The sequence below is a fragment of the Melospiza georgiana genome, chromosome 5 (genome assembly GCF_028018845.1).
Source record: "Melospiza georgiana isolate bMelGeo1 chromosome 5, bMelGeo1.pri, whole genome shotgun sequence".
Classification (NCBI taxonomy): Eukaryota; Metazoa; Chordata; class Aves; order Passeriformes; family Passerellidae; genus Melospiza; species Melospiza georgiana.
The window spans coordinates 6,908,578-6,933,563 of NC_080434.1; the positions used below are offsets into that span (position 1 = coordinate 6,908,578).

The 24,986-nt window shown below is 36.7% G+C and overlaps 1 protein-coding gene across 3 annotated transcripts in view; it reads left to right on the forward strand.

Annotated features, from left to right (window-relative positions):
- The first annotated feature begins 401 nt into the window (after positions 1-401).
- ASB5 (ankyrin repeat and SOCS box containing 5) overlaps positions 402-24,986 on the forward strand; it is a 28,376-nt gene continuing 3,791 nt past the window's right edge. Inside the window, exons 1-6 of one of the 3 annotated variants that reach the window (XM_058024206.1) lie at positions 12,630-12,710; positions 18,098-18,165; positions 21,484-21,563; positions 22,626-22,733; positions 24,084-24,234; positions 24,368-24,502. In XM_058024206.1, the coding sequence (XP_057880189.1) occupies positions 18,108-18,165; positions 21,484-21,563; positions 22,626-22,733; positions 24,084-24,234; positions 24,368-24,502 (532 nt within the window). In that variant the 5' untranslated portion in view covers positions 12,630-12,710; positions 18,098-18,107. Of the gene's footprint in view, positions 598-12,407; positions 12,711-18,097; positions 18,166-21,483; positions 21,564-22,625; positions 22,734-24,083; positions 24,235-24,367; positions 24,503-24,986 lie in introns of those variants that run through there. The other 2 variants (XM_058024204.1, XM_058024205.1) reach the window with 2 other exon arrangements.

Sequence of the window (24,986 nt, forward strand, 5' to 3'; positions counted from 1 at the left end):
CATATTTTAGCAAAAACATGTTATCTGAGTTATGTGGTTTAGTACACAAATTTCAGGAGTTTATAATAACACTTTTGAAGATGTATTTTAAACATGTAAATAAATGAATTAGAAACACAGAATTTGTAACGCAACAGACCTTTTAAGTGGAACAAGTACAATCCAGGATCTTGGAACCTGCTGTCCCACATGGATATCACCGGGCTAGCAAGAGCGGTAGTGAACTCAGTACTATGTACAGTATAAATAATCGTCATATTTTGAGCAGCAGGCATCATGACCAGCTGATATTTTCTTTCCTCGGGACCAGTTGTTCCCAAGAGTGCATGGCTGGAGCCATCTGATCTTATCAACACATTTGAGAGCCCGACCCAAACACTGACAGAGGTTTTGCTGCAGCAATGACTGTCATAGAAGAAAGTCGCCCTTTTGCACAGCAGTTATCCAATGTCTACTTTACTATACTTTCACTTTTTTGTTTTAAACTTTTTGTGAAGATCAGCCTTGCTATACTTAGTCATTTCTACATTGTGAAAGGAAACCGTAAGGAAGCAGCAAGGATAGCTGCTGAATTTTATGGAGTTCCTCAAGGGCAAGGTATATTTGTATATACTCTGTTATCTCTACTGTTTGGGGATTTTGTTTTTCAGGTAATTACTTATCTGGTAGCCTCATTTGCATTCAGTTTTTCAAGTGATATGTGTGAGTGAGGTTTTTGTTCTGTACTTGTTGCTGTGTTTTTTATAAACAAAATTATCTGTAGGAGGGTTGTTAGATTATGTGAGCTTTTTTTTTTTTTTTTTTGGTTTTTTTTTTTTTGTTTGTTTGTTTGTTTGTTTTAATTATTTGAGAATAAAATTCAAATACCACAGCTAGTTTTCTGTTTGGAGAGAGGCCTAGATTTAAGATGCCTGTGTATAAATAAGGTTGCCAAATACTTCCCAATCTTGGACTATTTTCCCAGTTGCTCCTAATGTCCCCCAGATTACCATGCATAGTTGAAATTTTCCAAGTTTGGCATATGATTATTTTGCAACGCTCTAGTGAAACTAGTCAAAATATTTCTGAAAGCTATGTCTTGATTAGGGTAAAATTTTCATATAGTAATTTTTTGAGAGATATAGTCCTCATATACCTTGAATAAGTTGACTCTTGGCACAAAGCAGGAGCCTTAATAACAGTTTATGAGGGCCAACTTTTGGGCATGTGTGTGGAAATCCTTCAGATTTTACTGGATCGTAAAGCTCTTGTGAGAAAATTTCTTTTTCTGTTCCCACTAGCAGAACTTTGGCAGAACTGTTGCCCCAAGTTCATCAGTAGTGAGGTACCATTTTCATTCAGTTCTTCTGCATTACAGAGCACTCTTTCTTCTAAATTGTGGCATGCTGGCACATGACTGAGCCCTGATTTTGCTCAGCTTGGGATCCCTGCTACCTCACTTGTCTTCGTTATTTTTCCTTATATTCTGGGATGGCATCAAGCTGAGTTAGGCAATGGAAGAGAAAGACTTGTCTTTCCTTTTGCTGCCTTTATCACTCATCCCTAGGTACCACAAATGTGAAGACAAAGCCCAAGTTAAACATGAGGGAGAAACTATTGAAATGAGCCAGCAACAGTTTCAAACTCAAAAGATTTTTTCAATCTTCAATGTTGGGACTAAAGCTAGACATTTTGTGTAGGGGTGTTAAAATTTGCAATCCAGAAAGAAAGGCTTAAATCCTAAAGCAGGAATTAGCTTACTTTGCAGAAGATTTACTTGAGATGGATTTCATCGTGTGTTTTCTGCACAAGCTCTGAAACCCAGGGTTTTTACATCTGAGCCTGTTAATGGCACCACTTGAACTGCTGTGCATGTGCGTGTTTGTGTGTGAGTGTATGTGCAGATACAGGTGTGGGAGGGTGTGGGTGTGCATGTATATGTTCACTACAGTAGGGTAGGAAGGGCACAGGCAGGAATACTTGCAGAGAATGGCAAAGGCCTTACTTGAAGTCAAGAATTTTTTGCCAGAAGCTGCTCGCTAGCTCTAGGGCAGCTCTTTATAGGGAGACCAACACACGAGCTGGGCACAGAAGGACAGAGACTTGGGAGGAACTGGAGTGAAAGGAATAACATGCATCAGGCTGGAGAGTAAAATAGTGTTTATGGTGTTACCTGTTGCTGAACTCAGGAATCTGTAATTCAGGCATTTTTCAAAAGTCTCATACCTAAAGAAATTTTAAGCATTAAGTATTACTAAGCATTATAGTAGCTGGCCAATGCAAAAGGTGAAAATCTATCACTTTTGCAGATTATTGTTTTGGTCAGGTAGCAGAGGTTTTTATTGATTTTAGGGTCAAACATATGGTAGATTTTCTACTTTTCTGCTTGTTTTATTAAAAGAAAATAGGTAATGCAACTATTTTGTGCTTAAGTTGGACTTTTGACAGTTCAACATCAGTGTGCCACTGTCCAGCTTGCAGTGGTTGGTTCTGGATTTGTAACAGTTGTAAGCACATGCCCAGCTAGTGTTACAGAATCTGCTATTCATCCATTAGTTGGGACTAACAGCAGCAATCCTTGCTCTTTGGGATGCAAATAATTCTCCTCAGAATCGATATTTTATCTTTTCTGTATTTATTTCTATATCTGTGGAAAGAGGCATGCTAATGTCTGAAGTCACAATGTGTTGTGGGATTTGATTTTTTGGTGTTGGTGAAACAGAGAGATGCCTCAGTAGACTTCATGTAATACATGTAACAAAATATCCCGTTAAAAGTGGTATCTAAAAGATGCACAACAGGTAACATGAATCATGAAAGTGCTTGAAACATTACATTGTAAAATTAAATACTGAGTATCCTCCTAATTAATGATCCATTCTGTGTTTTTTTCTCAAGTAGCAGAGAAACCTTGGCAGAAAAAAACACAGCACAAAGAACCACCAAGACGGATAATTAGCCTAGCATCTGTCATTAGCTAATTGAAGTTTATAGTGTTTCGATAAGTAATTCAAATTAGAGGAAATGTTTCTTTTTATTTTCCAGTTTTAACCTGATTACATCCTCTCAAAATTCTGTTAGGAATGGTATTTTAGGTTTGCTGTTAATAACAAAAGATTACTTATTGCTGTTATAATGGCTTGTCTAGGATAGAGTGCTATAATTTTGAAGAAAAAAGAACCTTTGTAAATGTGCTACTAGGCACAGGCATTATTTCATATTTTCTAAATTGACCCCTTGAGTTAAAATAAGTCTTTCTTTTATGAAGTCTGTGTAATTGAGGGTGTTGCAGGTGCAGAGAGGTAGTTTTTGATGGAACTCCTTTTGTCAAACTGAAGGTATAGAGGTCAGTTCAGGAGCTGAGGCCCAGGGATCATGCATTTCAAGGCTGACTTGCTTTATTTTGTCACTTTTTCTTTATTAAATATAAAGAGACAGCTTTGCCTGTGTCATCTGCTTTGTGTGGTCTTGTTGCTAAATGGGTTGTACTTTGTTCCTTAATATTTCAGGAATATTTTCAGTTTCAGTAGTCAGCAATTTACACTCCATTTATCCTTTGGATCTCAGGTGTACATGAATGGCTGGATAATGTCACAGTCATTAATTAGAAATTATTATACTGTTTATGTGACATGGAAATAAAGGAACTAGATCAGTGTTCAGCATCAGCTAAGAACAAAAAAGTGTATGTAAAGGCTCTACTAATTATAGGACACTTTCATTTGTTTATGGAAATGATGTCCGAGTAAAACATTTCCTGTGTATAGCTCAAAGGTACCTTCAGAGGTAAATTGAGTGCTCTAGGATCAAATATACATGAGTTATCTGGTGAATGCTGGGCTAATCTGTTTTTAAAATGCTTAGTAATAGAGATTTCTGCAGCATCCTTATGCAACCAATATCAGGTTTTCTGTTCTCATCACTAAACTGCTTCCCACTTCCCCCAAGGGTGACCTAAATCTGTGTCTCTGCTAACTAAATTCATTAAATATGATTGTTTCTCCCTGTGTATGAGAAGTAATCAATTTAATGACTATTATAATGCATTTTCTTACTTCTGCTGGGTTTTTTTTTCTTTTCTAGAATAAAGTAAAAAGCATTTAATTTAGTCTGTCCTCCTAAGTCTTATTTTCTAGCACCTGGAGTTACTGCAGTTGCTCTCCCTTGGACTTGTGCCAGTTCATATATAGTTTACAGACATCTTTACTCATGTATAATTTCCCATATTAAACAGAGTGCTCCAGCTGAGACTTTATGAGTGTAACCAGGGAACTATTAGTTGTATACAAGTGGAACACTTATGTCATGTGCCATGTATATGGCACCCTGTGTAATGCCTCCTGGAATGGTGCTGCCCCTCAGCAGTAAATTATTATGGATAGAGGCTGTAGCCTGCAAGCCACATGTTAAAACAAAGTCACTGTATTGTGCATTTGCTTCTTCCTCTCTATGTACAGTACTTTGTACTGGCCTTCAACTAATTTCATGCTGTCTTGGTATCAGACAATTTCTCTGTTTTACTTTTCTGTTTTGAATTGCTTCTCTCTGAGCAGTTGTAGCATCTACAGTTCAGTGTCATCTAGTGCCTGCATAAAAATAAATACATTATTCTATCATTCACAATATTAAAAGCCTGAATAGCACCAAATGCAGGACAGAACTTCACAGTCTTTTTTACATTTGCTTAAAGTGAATTGAAGACCTGGGTCCTAATAAGCTATTAGAGTTGAATTATTTTTTTCAGTGAAGTCAGTGTTATTGGTACCATAAAAAATCAAATGAAAAAGGGATCCATTCTATTATAAAGGTGCCATTTGCTGAGTTATTTTTAACTCTGGCACTAATTTTGTAAACACTTACTCATATACACTTGCCCCACTGACTTGAAAGGGACTGATTAGTTGTTTGGAGCCAAGTGCTTTCCAATCGGGCACTAGAGCTGTGTTAGAAATAGCTTGTGGTGCCTAGTGTTTCTTTATTTATTGTGTTGAAGTGAACATTTATATATTCATTGCATTTGAAATTTTGCAAAAGTCAACATGTTATTGATTTCTTTCTTAATGGGTAAAGACGTAACAAGTGTATATGCTTGCTCCATTTTAAAATCCTGTGCCCTACAAACTGATGCACAAGAATAAACTAACCTGAAAATTAACTTGGGTATATTTAGCTCCTTAGCAGACTATGTGTAATGACAGTGACCTGCACATTAACATTTCTTCTTTCATGGTATTTCCAGATCTGTGAAGAGTTAATAAATCAGCCTTTTGTACAGCTGTTGCTGGATGAACACTGGAGGGTCAAAAGCAGCTTTTAGACTCTTCCTACTATAGCAACTAACAAGTCATATCATGACAGTGCTCTGTGTATAGGAGCACTGGGTTAGAGCTTCAGATGAGTTTTATAGTATAGTTGCTTTAAGATGTGGTAGTAGTGCTGTAGTATGAAGTGATTTCAAAGTTTGTGGATCAAATCTAAAGAATTAATAAATTATCAGATGTTTTGGGTCTGTAAGATATAAATTCTGCCAAAAAATACTGGTAAGATCTTGGTTTGTATGAAAGAGCCTATACTTTGTTACTAAAGATAACCTTACAGAAGGAGGCATAGTTCCCACTCATAAACATTTTTATAAGGCAGAAGGTGTCTATTTTATCAAAAGTAAACCTGATACTCAGTAATTGTCTAAATTATCTACAAGCAGAAAGTGATAGAGAGGAACCTTCTTACGAAGAAATATGCAGAGGTTAACATAGCATAAACAGCAAAGAGTCATGTACATATACAGATATCTGGGGTCTGATAGACAAGCTAAGTTGTTCTGAGAATGTAAAATGATTTCTCTTAAATATCATATTTTTTAATTATGTCACCTATCTTCACAAAAATTTGTATAAAATTTCACTTTATCCATAAGTGTGTGCGTTAAAGTTACTTGAAAGCAGAAATTGTGTTTCTGGTATGCTTCTTAAAATACATTTTGATTTTGCAGAACAGGAGAGGTGAATATGGCCTGGTTTCTTCTAAGGTTAAGAAAGGCTACTCTTGAGTGACTGTAGCAAATTCTAAGCTACCCAACTTTGCTGTATGTGTCTTGATCAGGCATGGTAGGAAAGCTCAGTACACTGGTTAGGCTAAATTAAGCCATCCACGGGATTGTGGTAGTTCAGTCTGCTGAGTCTCCATCTTCTCACAGAGACTGGTAAATACTATGAAGTTTTCTGTTTCCTTTTTTCTTGTACACTGAGAACTACTTGGGTAGTCCCAAGAATATGGTCCTTAAAGTACAGCTCATAAATGGACAATAATGTTGTGTTTCAGTGTCAGAGATCTACTGTTTGGATGGCTTGTAGTGAATGATTCGAGCAAAGTTTTCATATTTATTTTATCCTAACAAGTTGCAATTGATAATGCCACTCAGCAACAGTTGTTAGGTAGGGAAGATAGGCATGAGGCATTTTCTCAACTTGCATTCCACAGAGATCACAGTTCTATTAATAAAAGCCATGCAAGACCTCTCTTAGCTTCCTGGATACAATGGAGATTCATTCAGCAATGATAGGAATATTGTATGGCATACCTATTCACCATACCACTTGGTGTAAGCAACCACATTTAGCATTTGTTTTTCATTTGCAGCACGTAAGCTAATGGTGTAAAAATGCTTAAGATAGTGTGAATTTTCTTTTTTGAAATTTTAGAAGGGATTTTTTTTTGATGGAGCTCATCACTTTCTCTTGTATGCCAAATAACTTTGCCTACTATGACAAATGACTGCCAAAGAAGAGTCATACTGCAGAATAACACCAAAAAGGCACCTTCTTTGAAGGAAGGAAATGACACCACATATTAGACAAATACCAGAACATTCTTTCTTGAAGAACATATTCTGTCTTAAAGAGGTTTTGCTCAGAGTTATATGATGCAACTAAATTGACATGGCCTTAGCCCTGACTTATTTGCAGCAACAAAGAGCAAGAACATCTGTTGGCAAGCATGTTACTTTTAATTCAAATTTTTCATTTTTTACATCCCTCATCTGAAAGAAAATTTCTGCGGCCACAGAAAAATCTAGTGAATATGTATGCCTGTTTGCATGCTTGCCTCTTGAAAAGAAACTGATATAGCCTGTCATGTGGATTTGTTTGTGGGGTTTGTTTTTTACTCTTCTGTAAATGTGAGGACCTCCTTGAGGTCCGCCAGCTGCATTTTTTGGTTGGTTTCATTCAGGTGTGCCTCCTTGAAATGTATTTTTTTTCTGAATGTGGACCTTAACTTTTCACCAGCCTAGGTCCCATTGGCTTGCTTGGAGTGTACACTCTAAACTCACATGGAAATGCCCTTCATCAATAAATTTCTCTATTTTTCTGTGTGAAATGAAGAGTAAGCTTATGGAATAATAAAAGCACAAAGTGAACATTATGAACTCTGATGTATCTTAAAACCTGGGGTTTTAAAGGTGCATAGCAATAAGACTGAAAGGCAATCCTGGATCAATCTGTCTGCGAGGCTTTAAAGAGAACTGGTGTTAAAGAAAATAGGCAGAAAACTGCAGTATTGGCTTGGGGCAAGCTCAGCTGTACCATCTGCACTAGTCTTTCTTGCATTGGTGGGGCATAAGGCAACAGGGGAAGACCAAAATAGCAAAGCTCCCTGAAGGTGATGTTCCTTCCTCCAGCCACTGGATTTTTATGGGCAGGGTATTGCTATTCACATTCCTCTCTTGTAGGGGATGTTCTCAAACACTTGCAATGCAGGCAAACTGAGTGAACTTTTGCCAGTTAGAGGATGATGGCTTGGGGGGAATTGCACGGCATGCCTGAGTACTGAGCTCTGCTCAGGACTGCAGCAATCCTGGCTGGCCATAAATCCTTTGTGGCATGCTGCATCTGTTGCACCAGTGGATGTTACTCTCTGTGCCATGTCTGGAGCCTTCCTGGCAATAGATATGCTCTCTCTCTTTATGGCTGTTCTTTCACTGTTATTGACTCACGATTCTCTCTGGGGTGTCCTTTACCACTCCTATGCTGACTACAGGTTTCATGCCTGTGTCTGTCTTGCTGTCAATATCTGGAGCTCAGGCCTGCTTGGTAACTGATTTGCTTAGGTTCTGCCCCATGACTTCTGTAATTTAGTTTAGTTTACATATTAGCAATTTTTCTATGTTACTACATGAAAAGTCTGACAGGTACACATTGCAAACAAGCCAAAAAATATAATAAATGTGTCACTGTTCTGTATTGGACTTCTGGGAGACCTGAGACAAAGCCTTTATCGTATCAGAAGTTTAAATATTTTTTCAACCTTTAGTTATGATTCCAGCATCCAAGAACATAAGGTGTAACAACTGTAGAAATCTCAGGAGAAGAGGTAGGGAAATTATTGGCTAGACAGCCAGGCTGTTGCCATCATCATCATAATCTTCTTCTTCTACTACTACTACTACTGATTTGGATTTCCAGCTAAGAGACAGTGATGAAATTGTATTAAGAGTATGTTATAGATTTTTTTAGAGCTTATAACGGTGTAAAGAAATGTCATTTTATGCTTAAGTAACTAGTGACCATTAAAGCATTCTCTACCTATCTGCTGGTATTTGTTAAGAGGACTGGTTGGTGACCTGGATAATGCCTAAGCTTCTTGTTGCCTGCTAATGACTTTATGTCACCATCATACTTGCCATGAAGAATGGCTTGATGCAAGAATCTATTTAACAAACAAATAAAAAGTTGTTCAGGCCTTTCCCTGTTCCCCTCCTAGAGCTTTATCCCTGTACTTTCATGGCACATTTATGTTCCTTGGCATTGAGTTGGCACTGTAAAATGTAACAGTGGCACCACTGTGGCCTTGTAGGATGCTGTTTTTGTCAGAAACCACAGTTCCTCAATCTTTCCTAAAATTTGCTTCATCCTGGCATCTCCTACAGGGAGGAATGTTCAAGATTTCTTCTGGTTTGTTTTTGGCAATGTCAAATAGCAGGCCACTGCTGAGGTACTGGCACTGAGCCACAGGGAGCCTGTTTGTCATTTCAGCTTCTTGGTTGCAGGGTGTGGATCACATGAGCAGGAAGAATCAGTTTCTAGTCCTGTTCCAGAACTTAGTGTGGCACGTTCCATGCAGTCACTGTGACCCCATAGTAATCCTGGTCATGAAAACAGAGTAACCTGAAAGTTCAGAACAGTTTGGGAAGCAAAGTGGGTCATCAGTTTGCTGTTTTGAGATGGTTGCACACAAAATACTGATCTGTGACATTTGAAAATGGTGCAATTTTGTGCAATTTTTCCAAAGATAAATTACTGTTATAGGAGTTTGGACTGTATTGCATTGGACTGCATCATATTTTGAAAAGTCAAGGGGGTTTGGGGTATTGTTGGTTTTATCAACACATTTTTTGTGTGTTACCACAATTGCACCTCTGTTGCCTTAAAAATAGTCTTGAAAATAAAATGAGTTCCCTGCTGAAAGGGAGGAACAAAAATTTACTTCTATTTTCATTCCCACCTGTTAAGAACTGTTGCCCCTTTAAACTCAGAGCTATGTGCTGACATGGAAATGTTGAAACTTTACTCATATTTCCTTTTATAGAAACCTGGAATAAAAAGATTTTGAGAGTTTCCTTCAACACTTTTTCCTCTGCATTATGAATTTGAACAGAACTAATTATTAATGAAATTTAACATAGTGCTTTATTTAAAGCTTGTATGCTAATTTAGGCCAGAATTCCAAACCTATCAGTAAAGTCCTCTGGTTTCCTTACTGTCAGACTGTAGCATCTGTCCCTTCCCCTGGCTGCTTTTTTGAAGGTAACTGCATTGCTTCCACGAGTGACTGTAATCTAAATGCTGTGCCTAACTGCTTCTTTGCCAAGTCAGGAAAAACAATAGTCAGCTGTGTTTTTCACATGCTTGGACATCTCCTTAGACTTGTGTTAAAGGTTTTCTGGCAGATTTTGGAAGTGTTTGAATGTCTTCTACAGAGAAAAATCTGAAGAACGTAATCTCAGGACTAAGCCTAAGTGGTTTTGTGGTTTTGTAGTTTTGAATGTTAATAGTTTTATTGCCTAATGAAGTTGAAAGATACTGATTTTTATTTTGTAGCTGATGTAGTCCAGGGCATAAATGAGAACGAACACGTAGCAAATCCGTGTCAGAGGTGGAACTGAAGTAGCACAGTCTTCAGCCTTACTCCATGGTTTTAGCCATGTTTATTCCCTCACCTCAACTATATTTTTAAAATAATTTTGGATTATTTTTTATGCCATTTTAGCTTTTTCTTTTTTATTCTTGTATTTATGAACTGTTTTAATAAGACTTTTAAATGTTTTTTGCCTGGAGGTTGAATGGTTGGGCCTAGCAGAATTTAGTGAGAAGTTCCTTCTGCAGTCCTGAACTGGATAAGCTTTGCCTTTTTTAAAGCACAAAAATGCATATTGTTTTATTGTTCTCTAGAGTATTCAAAGTAACTCTATGATTGGCAAGCATCTATGGAATATCTCTGTGTATTGCAGATACTTTGCGTGCAAGCCATGCTTTGGAGGTGGAGGGTTTTGGGGGTGCTCTAAGTGCATGGGGAGCTCCTTGTTTGCTGGCAGCTGTCTGCACAGGAGGGCAGGTGATGCTGGCTCCTGTGGGGCTCTGCCTCGTTGAAGCCATGGCAGCTGCCTCTGTTCCTGCTGCGCTCCTGGCTCCTGCCAGCCACACCTCCCCGACAAGTCAGAGAGAGCAGAGGCTGGAATCAGTGTGGGAAGCGTCTGTATGAAGTGCTTCCAGGTTTGTACCACTCCTGTAGAAAGATGCAGATTCATTCTCAGCTGACAACCTCACCCACAAAACTCCTACAAAAAAATGTAGATTTTTTTCTTGCCAGACCGCTGTCAATTCCTGATCTGCAGTCCCAGATGCATTGCTTGATCCTGGTCCTCACCACATTCTCCTGAGTGTCCTGGAATTCCATTCCAAATGGAAATTTAAAACTGAGATGAGCCTCAGAGCCATGGCAAATACAAAAACTGTCAGTTTATTTCTCACAGGAGAATAATGCTGGTATCTTCCTGCACAGGCACATGCTACATGTCCCTAGTATGCTCTCCTGTTAATTGCCCTTCCAATACTTATTTACTTGGAAGAAAACATAATTCTAGTATTTAAGTGATATATTTATAATGTCCTGTTTATAATGAGCCATTTTGTGAAAGCTCTGTTTCAGATTTACATGCAGAGATTTGATATGTTGAAGTGTTTATTTCAGTCTGGGAGATATTCTGGTTTGTTCAGCTAGATAAAACCCAAGGAAAACAGTTGTCTGAAGGCAGCCCAATGTCTGTGAGAGTGCTGTTTTGTTCTGTCTTGTGAGAAGAGCAGTAGCCCACCTGCTTCTGTTCTGTAAAGGGTGTAGCACTATTCCAAGTGAGACAGTTCTCATGTGCTGCAATTTCAAGGTGAAATTTGCAGCTGCTCCTTCTTCTTCCCCTCGCCCTATCTACCTATAATCTTGCCTCTGATTTTCTCCTAAAGAAAACCAAGAGGGATATAGAAAATTTCATTAAATATCTGAGCATTATTTCAGAATTTTAGGGATTAAGTTTTGTCAGGTACCTGAAAAAATAGTATTAGTGAAACTCAGTAATGTTGAGTTGCTTGTTAAAAATTTACAAGTGTCTACTTTATATATCTGTAGAGGAGAATAATGAGGAAATACTACAAGGAAATGCTGGGGAGGTAAAGGCGACATTTTAACATATTTTTATTAGAGAGAAATCACTGTCTTTTACTCTGATGCAATTTCATCATGGATTGCTTCTCTTTGCAGATTTCTGTTGTATAAAATCAGTCTGATACATAGTAATGAACAAAAAATTCTAGCACTCTTTGGTTGGTTTTGTTGCTGTTTCTAAAAAATATTGATCTGTGCTTCTTCTGGGAAGACTACAGCCTTACTTTCACAATGGGATCAGACTTTCAAAATAATTTTTTTTTAGTCAAAACATGCCTTTATTCAGGATTTAGTTTCATTGACATTTGTAGGATAACTTGCCCCCTATTTAAAAAAAAAACAAAACCAAGAAACAAACCACAGAAAATCAGGACTGTTTCAAAATTTCATGGATTCTCCGGAATTCTAAAATCACTCTTCACTGCACATTACATATCAGTAAAACCTGATGCAGTAATAATTGTTGTTACTATTATTAAAAGATAAAATAATTTTGGGTTTCTGTTTTAGGCTGCTTAGTATTCAAGCAGCAAAACCTTTGAACACTTATGCTTTAGGAATCTGTTTCTTTTTTGTGTTAAATGATTAAAAAATTAACACCTTCTTTCCATTTAAATCATGTAAATAGTTAAGACTCATGCTGTAGCTAAGCTGATTCTTTCTCTGTTTTAAAAATAGAAAATGCTGGAGCAGTCCTTCCCTTCCCCCACTCTGTAGTCACTAGTCCAAGCTAGTAAATGTTACTGAATGGATTTCAGTGTTGTGGCCATTCTACAGTAAGTACAGCAAGATCCTTTGTGAGAAAGCGAAAGGAGGAAAAAAGGTGCTGGAGATCATTTGTGGATGTTCGTCAGAGCAGAGCACCTGCACCAATGACAGACAGGCTTTCCTGGAGAAGCAGATCATGACAACAAACCCTGCTGTGCAGAGGAGCCAGAATCTCCCCAAAAGACGCCTAGAAAGTGTAGGGGAGTGCCCTGCAAAACGGAAAGCTGGCTGGGGCATTCTGACCAGCCAAGGTTAGTACAGCAGCCATTTCACAAACCGGTACTGAAATATGCTCAGCTGACCCAGTTTATGATGGTCTAGCTATAAAACTGATTTTTTGGTTTTTTAGTTTTTTTTTTTTCTAGCTGTAATGTAAATGCATGCTTTTGTTAGTGGGACTTTATTGTCTTGCATGGGTTAACACGAGGGTACTGAGGCTATTTTCGTTCTTTCTGCTCTCTTATCAGCTGATCTAAAATACCATTTCTTGTTTATCTGCCCTATTTGTTTTATGCAAGTGTTTAAGGCTTGACTTACCCTGACTTTTGGTGTCCTGTCACAAGGTAACTGGATACTAAAGGTTAATTGTTTACTATAGGGAACCAGGGAATGAAAGGAGGGGGAGGAGTAAACTTTACATATAACTTTATGTGTAAGGAGTCTAAAGATATCTGAAATAGAAGGCAATAGAGGAACAGAGGTGACTGAATTATTGTCCTGTACTAAGATACTAAGGACAAAATATAATTGTAAGGCTTTCCATAGAGAAGTACTTAGGAGGTTTTTAAGTTGCTGAACACTGACATTTTCAACAATGAGGAATAAACTCTGTTAGAAGTGTTTAGGACTCCTATTGCCTGTGCCATATTTTCCTCTAATTTTTTTTCCATAGTCCAAGTGTGTAAAAGGGAGCTTTGAATAATTGCAAGAGTGTTAAGAGGAATTTTTTTTGAAAGAGTGATCATAATTCCATGATTTAATGTTGATGATATCGTAAGGTTTAGAGTGAAACAAAATAAGAAATTAAGGAAGTCAACCTTGAAATTCATGATCATATGATATAAAATAAAAAGATGGAAATGTTAAAATAGTCAATGAAAGTAGTAGACAGGAGTGAGTTCATATGTTTTACATAAAGGAACTGTGAATTTACCATGTAAAATATGGTTTAGCTGTATGTTAGCTAGATTCTTAAAATATATTCTTATTCTTAAAATAGCTTTGATGATTTCCAGTATTGACAGTTTTAGAATGAAGCAATATTCAAGAATTTAAGCATGTTTCCTTATCTTCCAAGTAACCATTTGAATGCAATGATACTGTATGATTGCATTTATTCATCAGTTTTAAGATGCAGAGCACCTTTTACCCTCATGTTTTTCACTGTTTGGGCTAAGATTTCCTGACCTAAAGAAACTTTTATTTATGGTCATTTTAGCTCGTTAGGTCAGTATTTTCAAAAAAAACTTGGACAATATCCCTCAGCTGAAAAGAAATATCACAAGAGTTTATCAGTGTTAGTACTAGCCACTCCATTGTATGGTTGAAGGTTAGGCTCTCTTGTTACTCTTACAAAGAAATAGCCACAATTACTCTAGTTTTGAAATTCTCAGAATCTAAGTAAAATATGGAAACTAAAATTTTCTGTAGAATCCATCTTAACAGGGTCTAGCTACTTAGACCCTCTTTTTAGTTGCCATGCTGGGAATATACATTTCTTGGTAGGCATCCTGAAGTACTGAGAGACCTCTGTTGCATTTAAAGCTTCTGATTGTTGCAGTGCACTTGAATAGCAAATATATCTTTTATAAACGCTGAAGGATGCTTTTTTTCCTTCCTCTCTATTTCATCCATGCAGGTATCCAAACCTGACTTGGCTCTACAGGCACCCTTGCAGAGCAAAGGGAGAGAAAGTCATACTGCAATGCAGTCTGTAATTAAATAGGCAGATTGGAAAATGGACTGCAAGTGATGCAGAGGGTGGAATATATCATAAGATTGGATAGAAGGGTGAAAGGATAGAGTCAAAATGGGAAAAGGCCTTCAGCCTGCTGGCTTGAGGGGCTACAACTCCAGAATCTCATGGATGTGACAAAAATTACACACGGCACAGATTTGCTGCACAAATGCTTTCTGTTTATAAGGTTTAGGATTAGGCCCTGGGCTGCATTCACACTCAGGCAGGCTGGGAAAATGCAGAGAATTCTCAGCAGTTTGGGGAAAATTGTTTGTACTCTCGATTAAGACTGGGACTGTGTTTGAGGAGCAAAATTATTCCAGACTTTAATCTTCAGAGTCTGAACTCAGTTCAGAATGTCCATAGGCCTTTTCTGTCACCTTCTAGTTGGGAAGGGGACTGAAAAACCCTTACTTTGTTTTAGTGACTTGTCCAAGGAAATAATAACAGCCAAAGAATATTACCAGCTGCTCCTCCTACTCAAGTCATATCTGATGAGGATCTAATAGATTACTGAATTTGGAGATTTATGTGATTTTACATCTTGGCATTCTAGCTAGGGCATACAGACTTTGCAAGCTACTTTAGGTTAGAAAAACATCCAGACAGTTGTTGATGCTTCAAGAAGATGGAAACACAACCTGTGCATGAGCAGTGGATGTGGAGCTGTGGCTGTGCTTTCATGTGACACGAGAAGGGGCCTGACACACTCCTTCCCACACATGCAAGGCTGAGCACAGCCAGCAGTGACTGCTGCTGCTCTCACCATTGCCATTGCCATCATCTTCACATGGCTTAATGTTAATTCTGTTGGGAACCAAGCCAGCTGTGTTTGGAAATTGCTGTTGTGTCATTCTAGGCTTTTTTGTAGAGTTCAGTGGCTTGTGTTTCTGTGGGAAAAGTATGGAAAAGTGCAATGCCAAACACTCAAAATGTTACCTGTGCCACCCTGATTTGACCATTCAGTGCATTATAGCCCAGTACTTGACAGCCCAGTCACATGCTGTACTCTTCCACAAAGCCCCAGCCTCCTTAGCTGTGCTCCTCCTCCAACATGAATGATGTTCTGAAAATGCATTAGTTTTATACTCAGAAAAACCATGCCCTATGTTCTGCTGTTTGATGCAAAGGTGAGAATCATGCGGTGAATGGTAGGGAGAAAGGGTTAGTGTTTTAATGCCCTTAAAAGTAAATTCCATTCTTGTCTTTGGAACCTATGTGTTTTAAGACCAGTCACCTAATGTAAAAGCTTTTTGGCTGATCATGGTTATTATTATCTAAAACTGAAATTTCAGATGCTCAGAGCTCTCATAACCATAATTAAACTGTGCTTTTAGTGTGTAATGTAATGTTTAAGAACTCAAAAAAAAAAAAAAAAAAGCTGTTAGAATGGTTTTATAATTGAAGCATCAAAACTCTGTCTTTTAGTTCTTTAGTTATAAAATAGTATGAATGGATGATCTGATATAGCTTCAGCAGAGGAGTTAAAGTATTCTTTTATCATTGGGACAATACCATGAAAAAGGCAGTAGAAAATCAAGAACGTTACAGTGAGTTTGTAGTTTGGATGACATGTCTTAAAGAGATCCTGCTAGACATGGAGATAAAAAAAAAATTTGAATACCAACTCATTCACTGAATGCAACACTGGAATGGCAAAACTAATGTGTCACGTGGTGCAGGTGCTGTTAGACAGATAACTGTGTGAGAAAGCTTTGTATGGCTTTTAGGAGTAGGCAATTGCTAGCATTTACCTTTGGAATGAAGCCCCCAGTTTGTAGATTTAAAGTCTACATTATGATAAACAATAGAAAGTTTATCATAATGTTGTATACTGGTTTGAATCAATCAAGTTTTCATTGTTTGTATACATATATGCAAATATATATATATATGTACACTGTTATATAGTTATATTGTTAGAGAATTTTCCTATTACTTGAAACATTGAAATGACATATGTAAATACCACTTTAATGACATCTTCTCTTTCATACATATTTTAATGCTCTCTAGCCTAAATTCTAATTCTCTTGGAGTTCTTCATTGTTGACTATTTAAACTTCATTTATTAAAAAAAAAGTGACTTTTGTTTTTCTGGTCATATCTAATCATGATAGTTAAGCATCATAGATATATTTCTTAAAGTTTAAATCCTTCACTGAAGATTTTTTAAAATAGTTTTCACCATAAAATATCACTTGAGTAGTTGACATGCTTCTTTATCCTACAAGGGATTTAGACAAATGAGTAATTTTATAGTTCCACAATAAAAATCTTTTCTAACCTAATTAGATATACAAAATATCAGACACTTTCAACAACTGGAGTGAAGTGATTCTGTTGATCTTGGGACTCTGACGTTCCAGGTTTTTCTCTTTAGTTATTGATCCTGTATGTTGCTTCAGTTGCCAGAAGCTGAAGCACTCAGAATGCATCTTAAAAAATAAAAGGTAACAGTGCTTGTGTAAATACATAGCTTTTGTTGGTTTTGCAGAAATAAATATTAGCTACAATGTTTTCCAAATACTCTGTGTTTTTCATCTCCCTGTAATGAGCTGTGTCAGGCTTCTATTTTCAGTTCTTCTTTGATGATAGTGCTTCTTCTGATGACTGGTACTCCATCTGTTTAGCCATAGACCAGTAATTTTTTTAAGTGCTGAGCCCTGGTATAAATACTCTCCCAAAAAGAACTTATTCATTACAGTTCTCCTTTTGAAAATCTAACCTTTAATTTACTTTTTATACTGAGTTGGGGGTTGTTGTTTTGTTCGTTTTTTGGTTGGTTTTTTTTGAGACTTCACAAATTTTTAGAAATGAATACAAAAGGAATTATATGACTGGAGGTAAAGACTGTTGTGAAAATATTTTTACTTATTATTTTACTACTATAATTATAATTTCAGGAATGACTTATAGATAATTGCAGGTAAAGGATGTAAAGGAGTGAAGTCTGTAGGGAAATGTGAGGAAAAGAACATTAATGACTTAGAAATGAATCAAAGTCAAGAACTGCAAACCCCCTATTTTTGGATGTTTTCACTGCTGAGAATAGCTATCAATGCCCCAGTTCAAAAACCAAAGAATATTTTAGAACATAATTGAAGGAATAGCGAACTACTAAAAGAAAAACACAGTTCAGGTACAGCTCAAACAGCTTTTGAAACATGTTCAGAATATCTTTGCTTTTCTTTCTAGATGTATTATGAGTAAGTAGTAAAATAACATAGGGACATTTGGCAGTGCTTCCCTTAAAATCTATGTACTGTTACTGATTTTTGAGGACACAAAACTATGTCTTTGCACGAGGTTAAAATAGAAGGAGTTTTTCCTGCAGTTTATTCATGTCAAGGTTTTCTTGATTTCACTGTGAGTTTCTCTTGTGCTGAAATTCCGGTTAATCTGTCTTGGAAAGCCAATGCAGATACTGGCACTTTGCGAAGTTGATATGTTAAAGAAAGAAATGTAAAAAAGTGACAAAAAAGGGCAGCAGTCCTTTGCCATAAGAAACTGACAGCTTGTACGCGCTCACATATTCAAAGCTGTGTTTACTGAAGGCTGGAAGTTCATATTACAGGGAGCTGCTGATCTTCCAAACATAGCCAGGGTGTTTTAGGAACAGGTCCAACTAGCAAGAGCAGGGTTTTTTTATTATTATTTTAATTTTTTTTTATTTTCCAGATTGAAAGAAATGAGTAGGATTTATAATTGCAATTGGCTGGAAGTGCCATGGGGAGATGGAGATTTAGGTATTGTATAATAATTTGCAATTTTTTTTAACTTCACCTGTTAATGCAGTGAATCTATTTCTTCTTTCTTGTTAATGCTTACAAAGCAATGATGCTTTGTAATAGTTTGCCTTTCTGGTAAACTATACATCAGAGAAATTGAAACTAATGTGGCTTCTGTATATAGTTAAAGAGACTTTGTATTCAGCATTGTCAGGGGCCATAGGGAATTAATGCATTATCAATTTTGGAATAGATTATTTTTGCTATTACTGCTATTACAAACACAATGAATGAAAGTGTTTATGTTTCTGCTAATGACTTCTAAGTGAGAGACACTGTAATTTATAGATTAGCAGAAGGCAGTAATCTAGGCAAAGAGTTCAAGAACACCTTTGATGTTTATTTATGGTAAATATTTATGTTGAACATATTCTTGTCCCTGTGGTATTTAATGATGAATTACTATGTATATCAACAAGTCATTTGGAATGTGAATTTTATTTTTCCAGACTTGGTTGGCACAAAATTGTTTTGCAACTTTTTGCTTTTAGATTTTATTTGTAGTAGAGATGATACAAGCACTTTGCTTGTATCCATCATTTTATGGATTTATCAGAAACAGCTGGCTGCTGAATATCTCTGCCTGAAAATAGGGATATAAGGTGGGTCTAGGTGCAAACCAGAGCTTATAACAGGATCTGGCATAATTTGATTATCAAATGTCATTGGAGTAATTAAGAGGCATTCTTCTGATCAATCCAAGATGGAAGGAGTTGAAGGAAATAAAAGCAGAAAATTGTTGCTTTCAGATCCTACCTGCATCTTTGTTGTGTTTATACATGGCTAAAAGAATGTCTGAAATGTAAGTGTATTGAATGAGCATAAAAGCCTCATAACTCTTATGATTTTATAAGATGTTTTTCCATAGAATCAGTTCTTTTTTTTTTTCTTTCCATTGAGCAGGATAAACTGAGAAAGAGATGTTCTCATCTATAGAGACAGAAGGCCAAAATTACCAAAAGCAACCTCTAAATACAGATTTAAATTTGAGGAATTTTTTGCAGCAGCCAGCAGGATAACTTAATGGATCTAATTTATTTGAATTAGAACAACTTGAATGCTCCTTCAGATACTACTTCAGAAGAAGAAAAATACTGATCGAAATACTCATAGTGATTACACACATCCAAACCACAGTACAATAAATCTATCTGAGCTTGTTGGTATGACAAATAAAATACTGATGATTTGTCAAAATTGGGTCACTTGAAGGTTTCTGAGCTCAAGGGTTTTTTAATGTATAATAGCCCTTAAAATCCCAATCACTTTGTGTGTGTGGGGGGGTTAAGTTTGTTTCTTTTTGGTGGTGGTTTTTTTTTGTTTTATTTGTTTGTTTTGTTTTGTGGGTTTAGCTTGTTTTAATCTTTTTCTTTTTTTGGTTTGATTTTTTTTTTTGACTATCAATAAGAATTTCAAAACTTTACATTAAATAAACCTGAAGTAAAAAGTACAGGGAGTAATGTGTGTGCATGTATATGTACATGCACACACAGATGACCAGAGCTTAGTGCAAATAATTCTGACCGAGGATTGGAAACTGGATCTTGCCAATAGTCCATCTACTGCCACAGATGAAAGAGTTCAAGGAGCTTCACACATATAGGATACTCTGACATGATAGAAATCTCACTGCGTTTTTAAAATCAGGTTTATAAAACCTTACTGTCATATTTTAAAATTTCTGCAATCAGCTCTGTGTAGTCTTATGATAATTTAAATAATCATCTGTGCTTTTGTTTTGCCAAGTTTTTGATCTCAGTAGTATTCAGTAGTGCTGAGTCACAAAGTGCACCATGTTCTCCAAGATGCAGTCATACTTCTGTGTAGGTTTTAGTCTCATTCACTAACACCAGTAGGAAAATGGAGGTTTTATCTACGGTTTCCTATTGAGCACTATTCCATATGATTTAACTAGGCCCTGATTTCTTTTCATGTTGAATAGCCTTAAACTTTCTGTCATTCTTGATGTGATTTGAGGGGGTTGTTTATAGTAAACAAAAGTGTACTTTCTGAAACAGGCTAGTGGACAGGAGTCCAATAGGAAACAGAAACAGGGTCTATTTCTGGGGTGTAGTTATCTTAGAGCTTAGGCTGGTGACTGCCAGTGATTGAGCAACAGCCTTTGCATTTCAGACTCATTGCTTTGCCAGTAAATGCAGTGGCTGGCTCTGTAGGCAGTCCCTGCCCATGGCAGAGTCAAACCTGCGTGCTTGGAAAAGTCACCTGCCAGTGTTAGCAATTCATCATGCCAGGCTGATTCTCTCTGCGTTTCTTCAGGAATTTTGGGCAGCTTGATATAACTCACACAAGTTATTGTATTGGTATTTTACAGTTCTAGTGATTTTGTTCTTAGAGGAACAAATACTGATAATTCATAGTACATTTTGAAGATGTTTTTTTCCTTGCACAGCCTCTCAAAACTGAATTTTCGTAATTCCTGCCATAAATCGGTTTCAGCTCTGGCTGCAGCCTTGGCTGGCTAGAAGGGAGCTGTGAGTGTGCAGTCTTGCAGAGGAAAGGGCAGGTCCTTCAGCAGGAGCTTCAGGATTGCTCTGGAAGCTGGGCTGGGAGTTACGGAGGGTTATGTGTGTGAATGCAGGATTGTTGTTGGGTTACTATTCTTTTTTACCTTTCTCTTTTGAGGATGATAAATAAATGAAAATTAAGGCCAAAACTTTACAGTAGACATATCTAATTATTTTTAAGCCTAATAGTTAATGGAATGAGAACTTAGACTTTATATCTTCTTTGTACTTTTGTAATTTTTTTACTGTGATTCTCACTGTATTGCTCTCCTTGCACTTATGAGCAGCTTCAGATTAATCTGACCATACATAAAGATTCCCACATTGCTTTTCATATAAACCAACTTCTTTGTGACTTCTTCAGGCAGCTTTATGTCTGGTTTAAGTTCAAATAATGCCTGTATTCCAGCTACAAAGTTTTATTATGTGTATTAAAAATGAACAATGCAAAAATAGAAGTGGAATATGGTAATTTATTACATTTATTAAATATATTGAATAGATGACTGGTATCAATATCGCCATATTTTGTTCTGTGGACTGCATAATAATTTATTAGAGATGTGTTACAATTAATAATAGAGCACTATTTCACTGCTTAGAAACTGATGATTTGAGTCTCTAAAGAGGAAAAATTAATTTCATAAGACATTTGACTTCATTCTGTGTATCATATTTTCTGCTTTGCTCTGTGCATTCCAAACCCTTTCTAATTCATATGGCTTATTCAATAAGTGTTGTTGTTATACAGGTTCTTGGGCAGATCGCTCACCTCTGCATGAGGCAGCCAGCCAAGGACGTCTTCTTTCTCTGAAGACTTTATTGTCACAGGTGAAGGCTCTGTTTTTACAATTGCTTTCATTTTTAATGTCATTTAATTTCTCAGCATAGATTATTAATGCAGATTTAGTATGCTTTGTTATGCTTTTTTCACTTGAATTTTTCAGAGCAATACATATTTAGGAATTTTTCATATGATAAGATTTAAGCTAGTATTTAAAATATTTCCTCTGTATGTTTCAACTCCCATCCACCCCTGCCCCCCCCCCCAAAAAAAAATCCCAAACCAAAATTGTGTCTAAATTTATGTCAGTCATCCCCTCTTGCCTGGTATAAATCAATATAAAGCAGTTTCACTGCTTTAAGCCTTTGGGTAAATAGAGCAAGTCAGGAAAATACTAGTTAACAGGAAGAATCACTGAAAGATTCTGGGTTTTGCATTGTTGTCATTTAAAAAAATTGCTAATATCAAAGGGAGAGACTGTAAAGGCTAAATTTTAATATTAAAATATTGTCCTATTAGCTATTTTCAATATTAAAAATTTTCAATATTGAAAAATTGTACTATAGAACACATTTGATGAAAGCAGGTAGACAAAATTGTTAGTTCTTAAGAATCAAACAACATCTACTGCAAAAAATGAGAAGGCTTGGTGATTTTACCAATTCAATAAATGTTTTCTTTGCTAAAAATTCATAGCTTTGGATATTTCACCTGTTAAGTCACAGGTTGGAAGAGTCATAGGAGAGTGTAGACTCAGGACTTTGTGGGGTTTTAAAGATTAACAAGAGTGGAGATGCACCACCCTTCCTCTCATCTGTTTCAGGGTTTCACTGCCCCCCAGTTAAATTTTTTTCCACATAGCTACTTGGAATTTGCCATGTTCTGACTTGGGTCTGTTGCCTTTTGCCCTGTCACTGTTGATCTAAACAGTCTGCATATTTTATGCCTATTTCTGATCAAAAATAAATGCTCACTGAGGATTAATTTATTGCGAGTTGAATTTTAAGCCTATTTGGAGTATTGTAAACTATTCATTTGAACAGTAGTGTGAGGAAATTATTCTTAATAGGTTTTGTATGATCTTTAAATACCATTCACATCTATTTTAGGGGTACAATGTAGACACACTAACAATTGACCAAGTAACTCCACTCCATGAAGCCTGCCTGGGAGACCATGTAGGATGTGCAAGAATCCTCCTTGAAGCGGGAGCAAACGTAAGGCTTTGGTTTTGTTTTCTTTTATATGAAGTCCAATTCTAACCTTTGCTTAACTAAGAAGGAGATATTGCTTGATTTTAATGTAACTGGTCTCTACTTACCCTGTTCATCTCATGTAATTACAGCTGCCATCTGAATGCTAGCAAATGAGTGATGGGCAGCCACTGAGGCAGTACTGAGTGGGAGTGAGTCTGTCAGCAGTCTTCATTATGATATTTCACTTCAAAAATATGAAATGGATTCCTCTACTGGGTTCCTCTTGTTTGAGGTGGCTTTCAGGAAGCTTTTCTTTTAATCTTCCGAATGTCTGCTGTCACACTGCACCTCTGTGCTCTTAAAATTCTTTGGTATGAGTAGAAAAAAGCACAGTCTCTTTTCTGTGCTCCTGGCATAGGTGGTCTTATCTTTTATCCCAAAATGAAAATGGGACTTCATGGAACACTTTCAGTGCAATGTCTGCTGACATCAGAGTTCAAGTGCATAGCTTCCTAGGTCTCTGATCTTTGTAATGGAAATATTTACTGTTCTTAAAATTCAGTTTGCAGAATCATGTGGAAAATGTCTGTGTTATTATAGAAAAATAAAAAAGATACATAGATATTTCCAAAGCAAATTTCTCCCTACTTCATCTAGCGCAAGGAGTCTAAAGATACAAAACTATAAGGAAAAAAAAATTCCCACCTGGTTTATTTTTAGTGTTTGTAATTGTTTTGGTGGGTTTAGGGGGTACATGGAAGAAGATGGGCCAGAGTCCTGGAAGAAGCCTTCTCCTCATACCTGTTTTCCTTCCTTTGGTATTATTAGGCCTCACAAACTTGTCTTCTTTGTCTCCTTTCTTTCTCACACTGGAAATATTCAGTTTAAGAGTGAGGTTGGTATTAAAGCAGTGAGCCTGTGCTATTAGTTTTGTCTCCATGCTGAGAAATATCACTTGAATCTGGAGACTAAAACTACAGAAGAAAATGGCAAATAATCCTCAATTCCTGCCAGAGCTGTGGAGAGAAGATCCCTTTATCCCATTAGTATGCAAAGTGTAAATTTTCTGTATCATTGAAACAAGCTCAGTGAAATGACTTTTGAAAATTATTTACTGCCCAGATGTCAATATATGCTCTTTAGTATTCCAGGTGTTTTTATCCAACATACTTTAACAAGAATAACAGTAAACTAATTCCAACTGAGAAGCATCGTAAGAGAAAGACAGTTTCACAGAGACTGGTCATTTAACTTGTTATTTTAATGAGTACTTTTTTTTCTTTTTGTATTTTATGCAATTTCTAACTATTTCCTGTTTAAAAATATACCTTTCTTTTAATTCTTTTTGTAAATAGATTTTATATATTCTAGGTAAATGCTACAACAATTGATGGAGTGACACCTTTATTTAATGCCTGTTCGAGAGGCAGTGCAGCATGTGCCGAGCTCCTGTTACAGTACGGTGCCAAAGCTCAGTGGGAGTCCTGTCTGCCATCACCAACACATGAAGCAGCCAGCAGAGGTAAGAAATTAGCTCCTCAATAAACATGGAGCAGCTGAGCAATGTCTCAGTAAGAGGGTTAAGAAATGTGTGTGGTTTTGTCCATGAGGCAGCATACTGAAGTCCAGCAAACTGTCGTGCTTTGTACTGACAGGTCACAGTGAATGTCTGGAGGTACTCATATCCTGGGGTATAGATGTTGACCAAGATCTTCCTCATTTAGGAACACCTCTGTATGTAGCTTGTGTTTCACAGCAGATCCATTGCATTCGAAAGCTTCTTTATGCAGGTATGTAATGATTTAAATAAAGTATTACTGGTCTGCAAAATAAGCATATTGTACTCACCTTTCAACTCAGCTGTGCTCAGCCAATTGAACTGGAACCCTTGCTTGCAGGGTTCTACTTCAAAGTTTATGCTGAATAATATTTTCTTATAATTTACTTTTTTGTTTTTTGGTGTCACAGTAAGCTTAAAACAAAAAAAGGAAGCAAAACTAGTAAGAATTGAATGTTCAAAATTTCAGCACATAGTGCAGCTTTGTAGATATTAATTTTCTGTAGGAAAAAGAAGGGTAAAAAATGAGCTTTGAGAAATTTCATATAGTAATCATTGAGATTTCAGTCAAACTACTTTAGCAATGAAGTCCTCCTTGCTTTCATTCTTCAGCAAGTTCTGACTGATCTTTGCACAAGGCATAGAGGCTGAGTTGCAGAGGGAAGGGGTGAGGTAAAAGGCATCTGATCCTAAATTTCAGATTATTTTTTTAATCA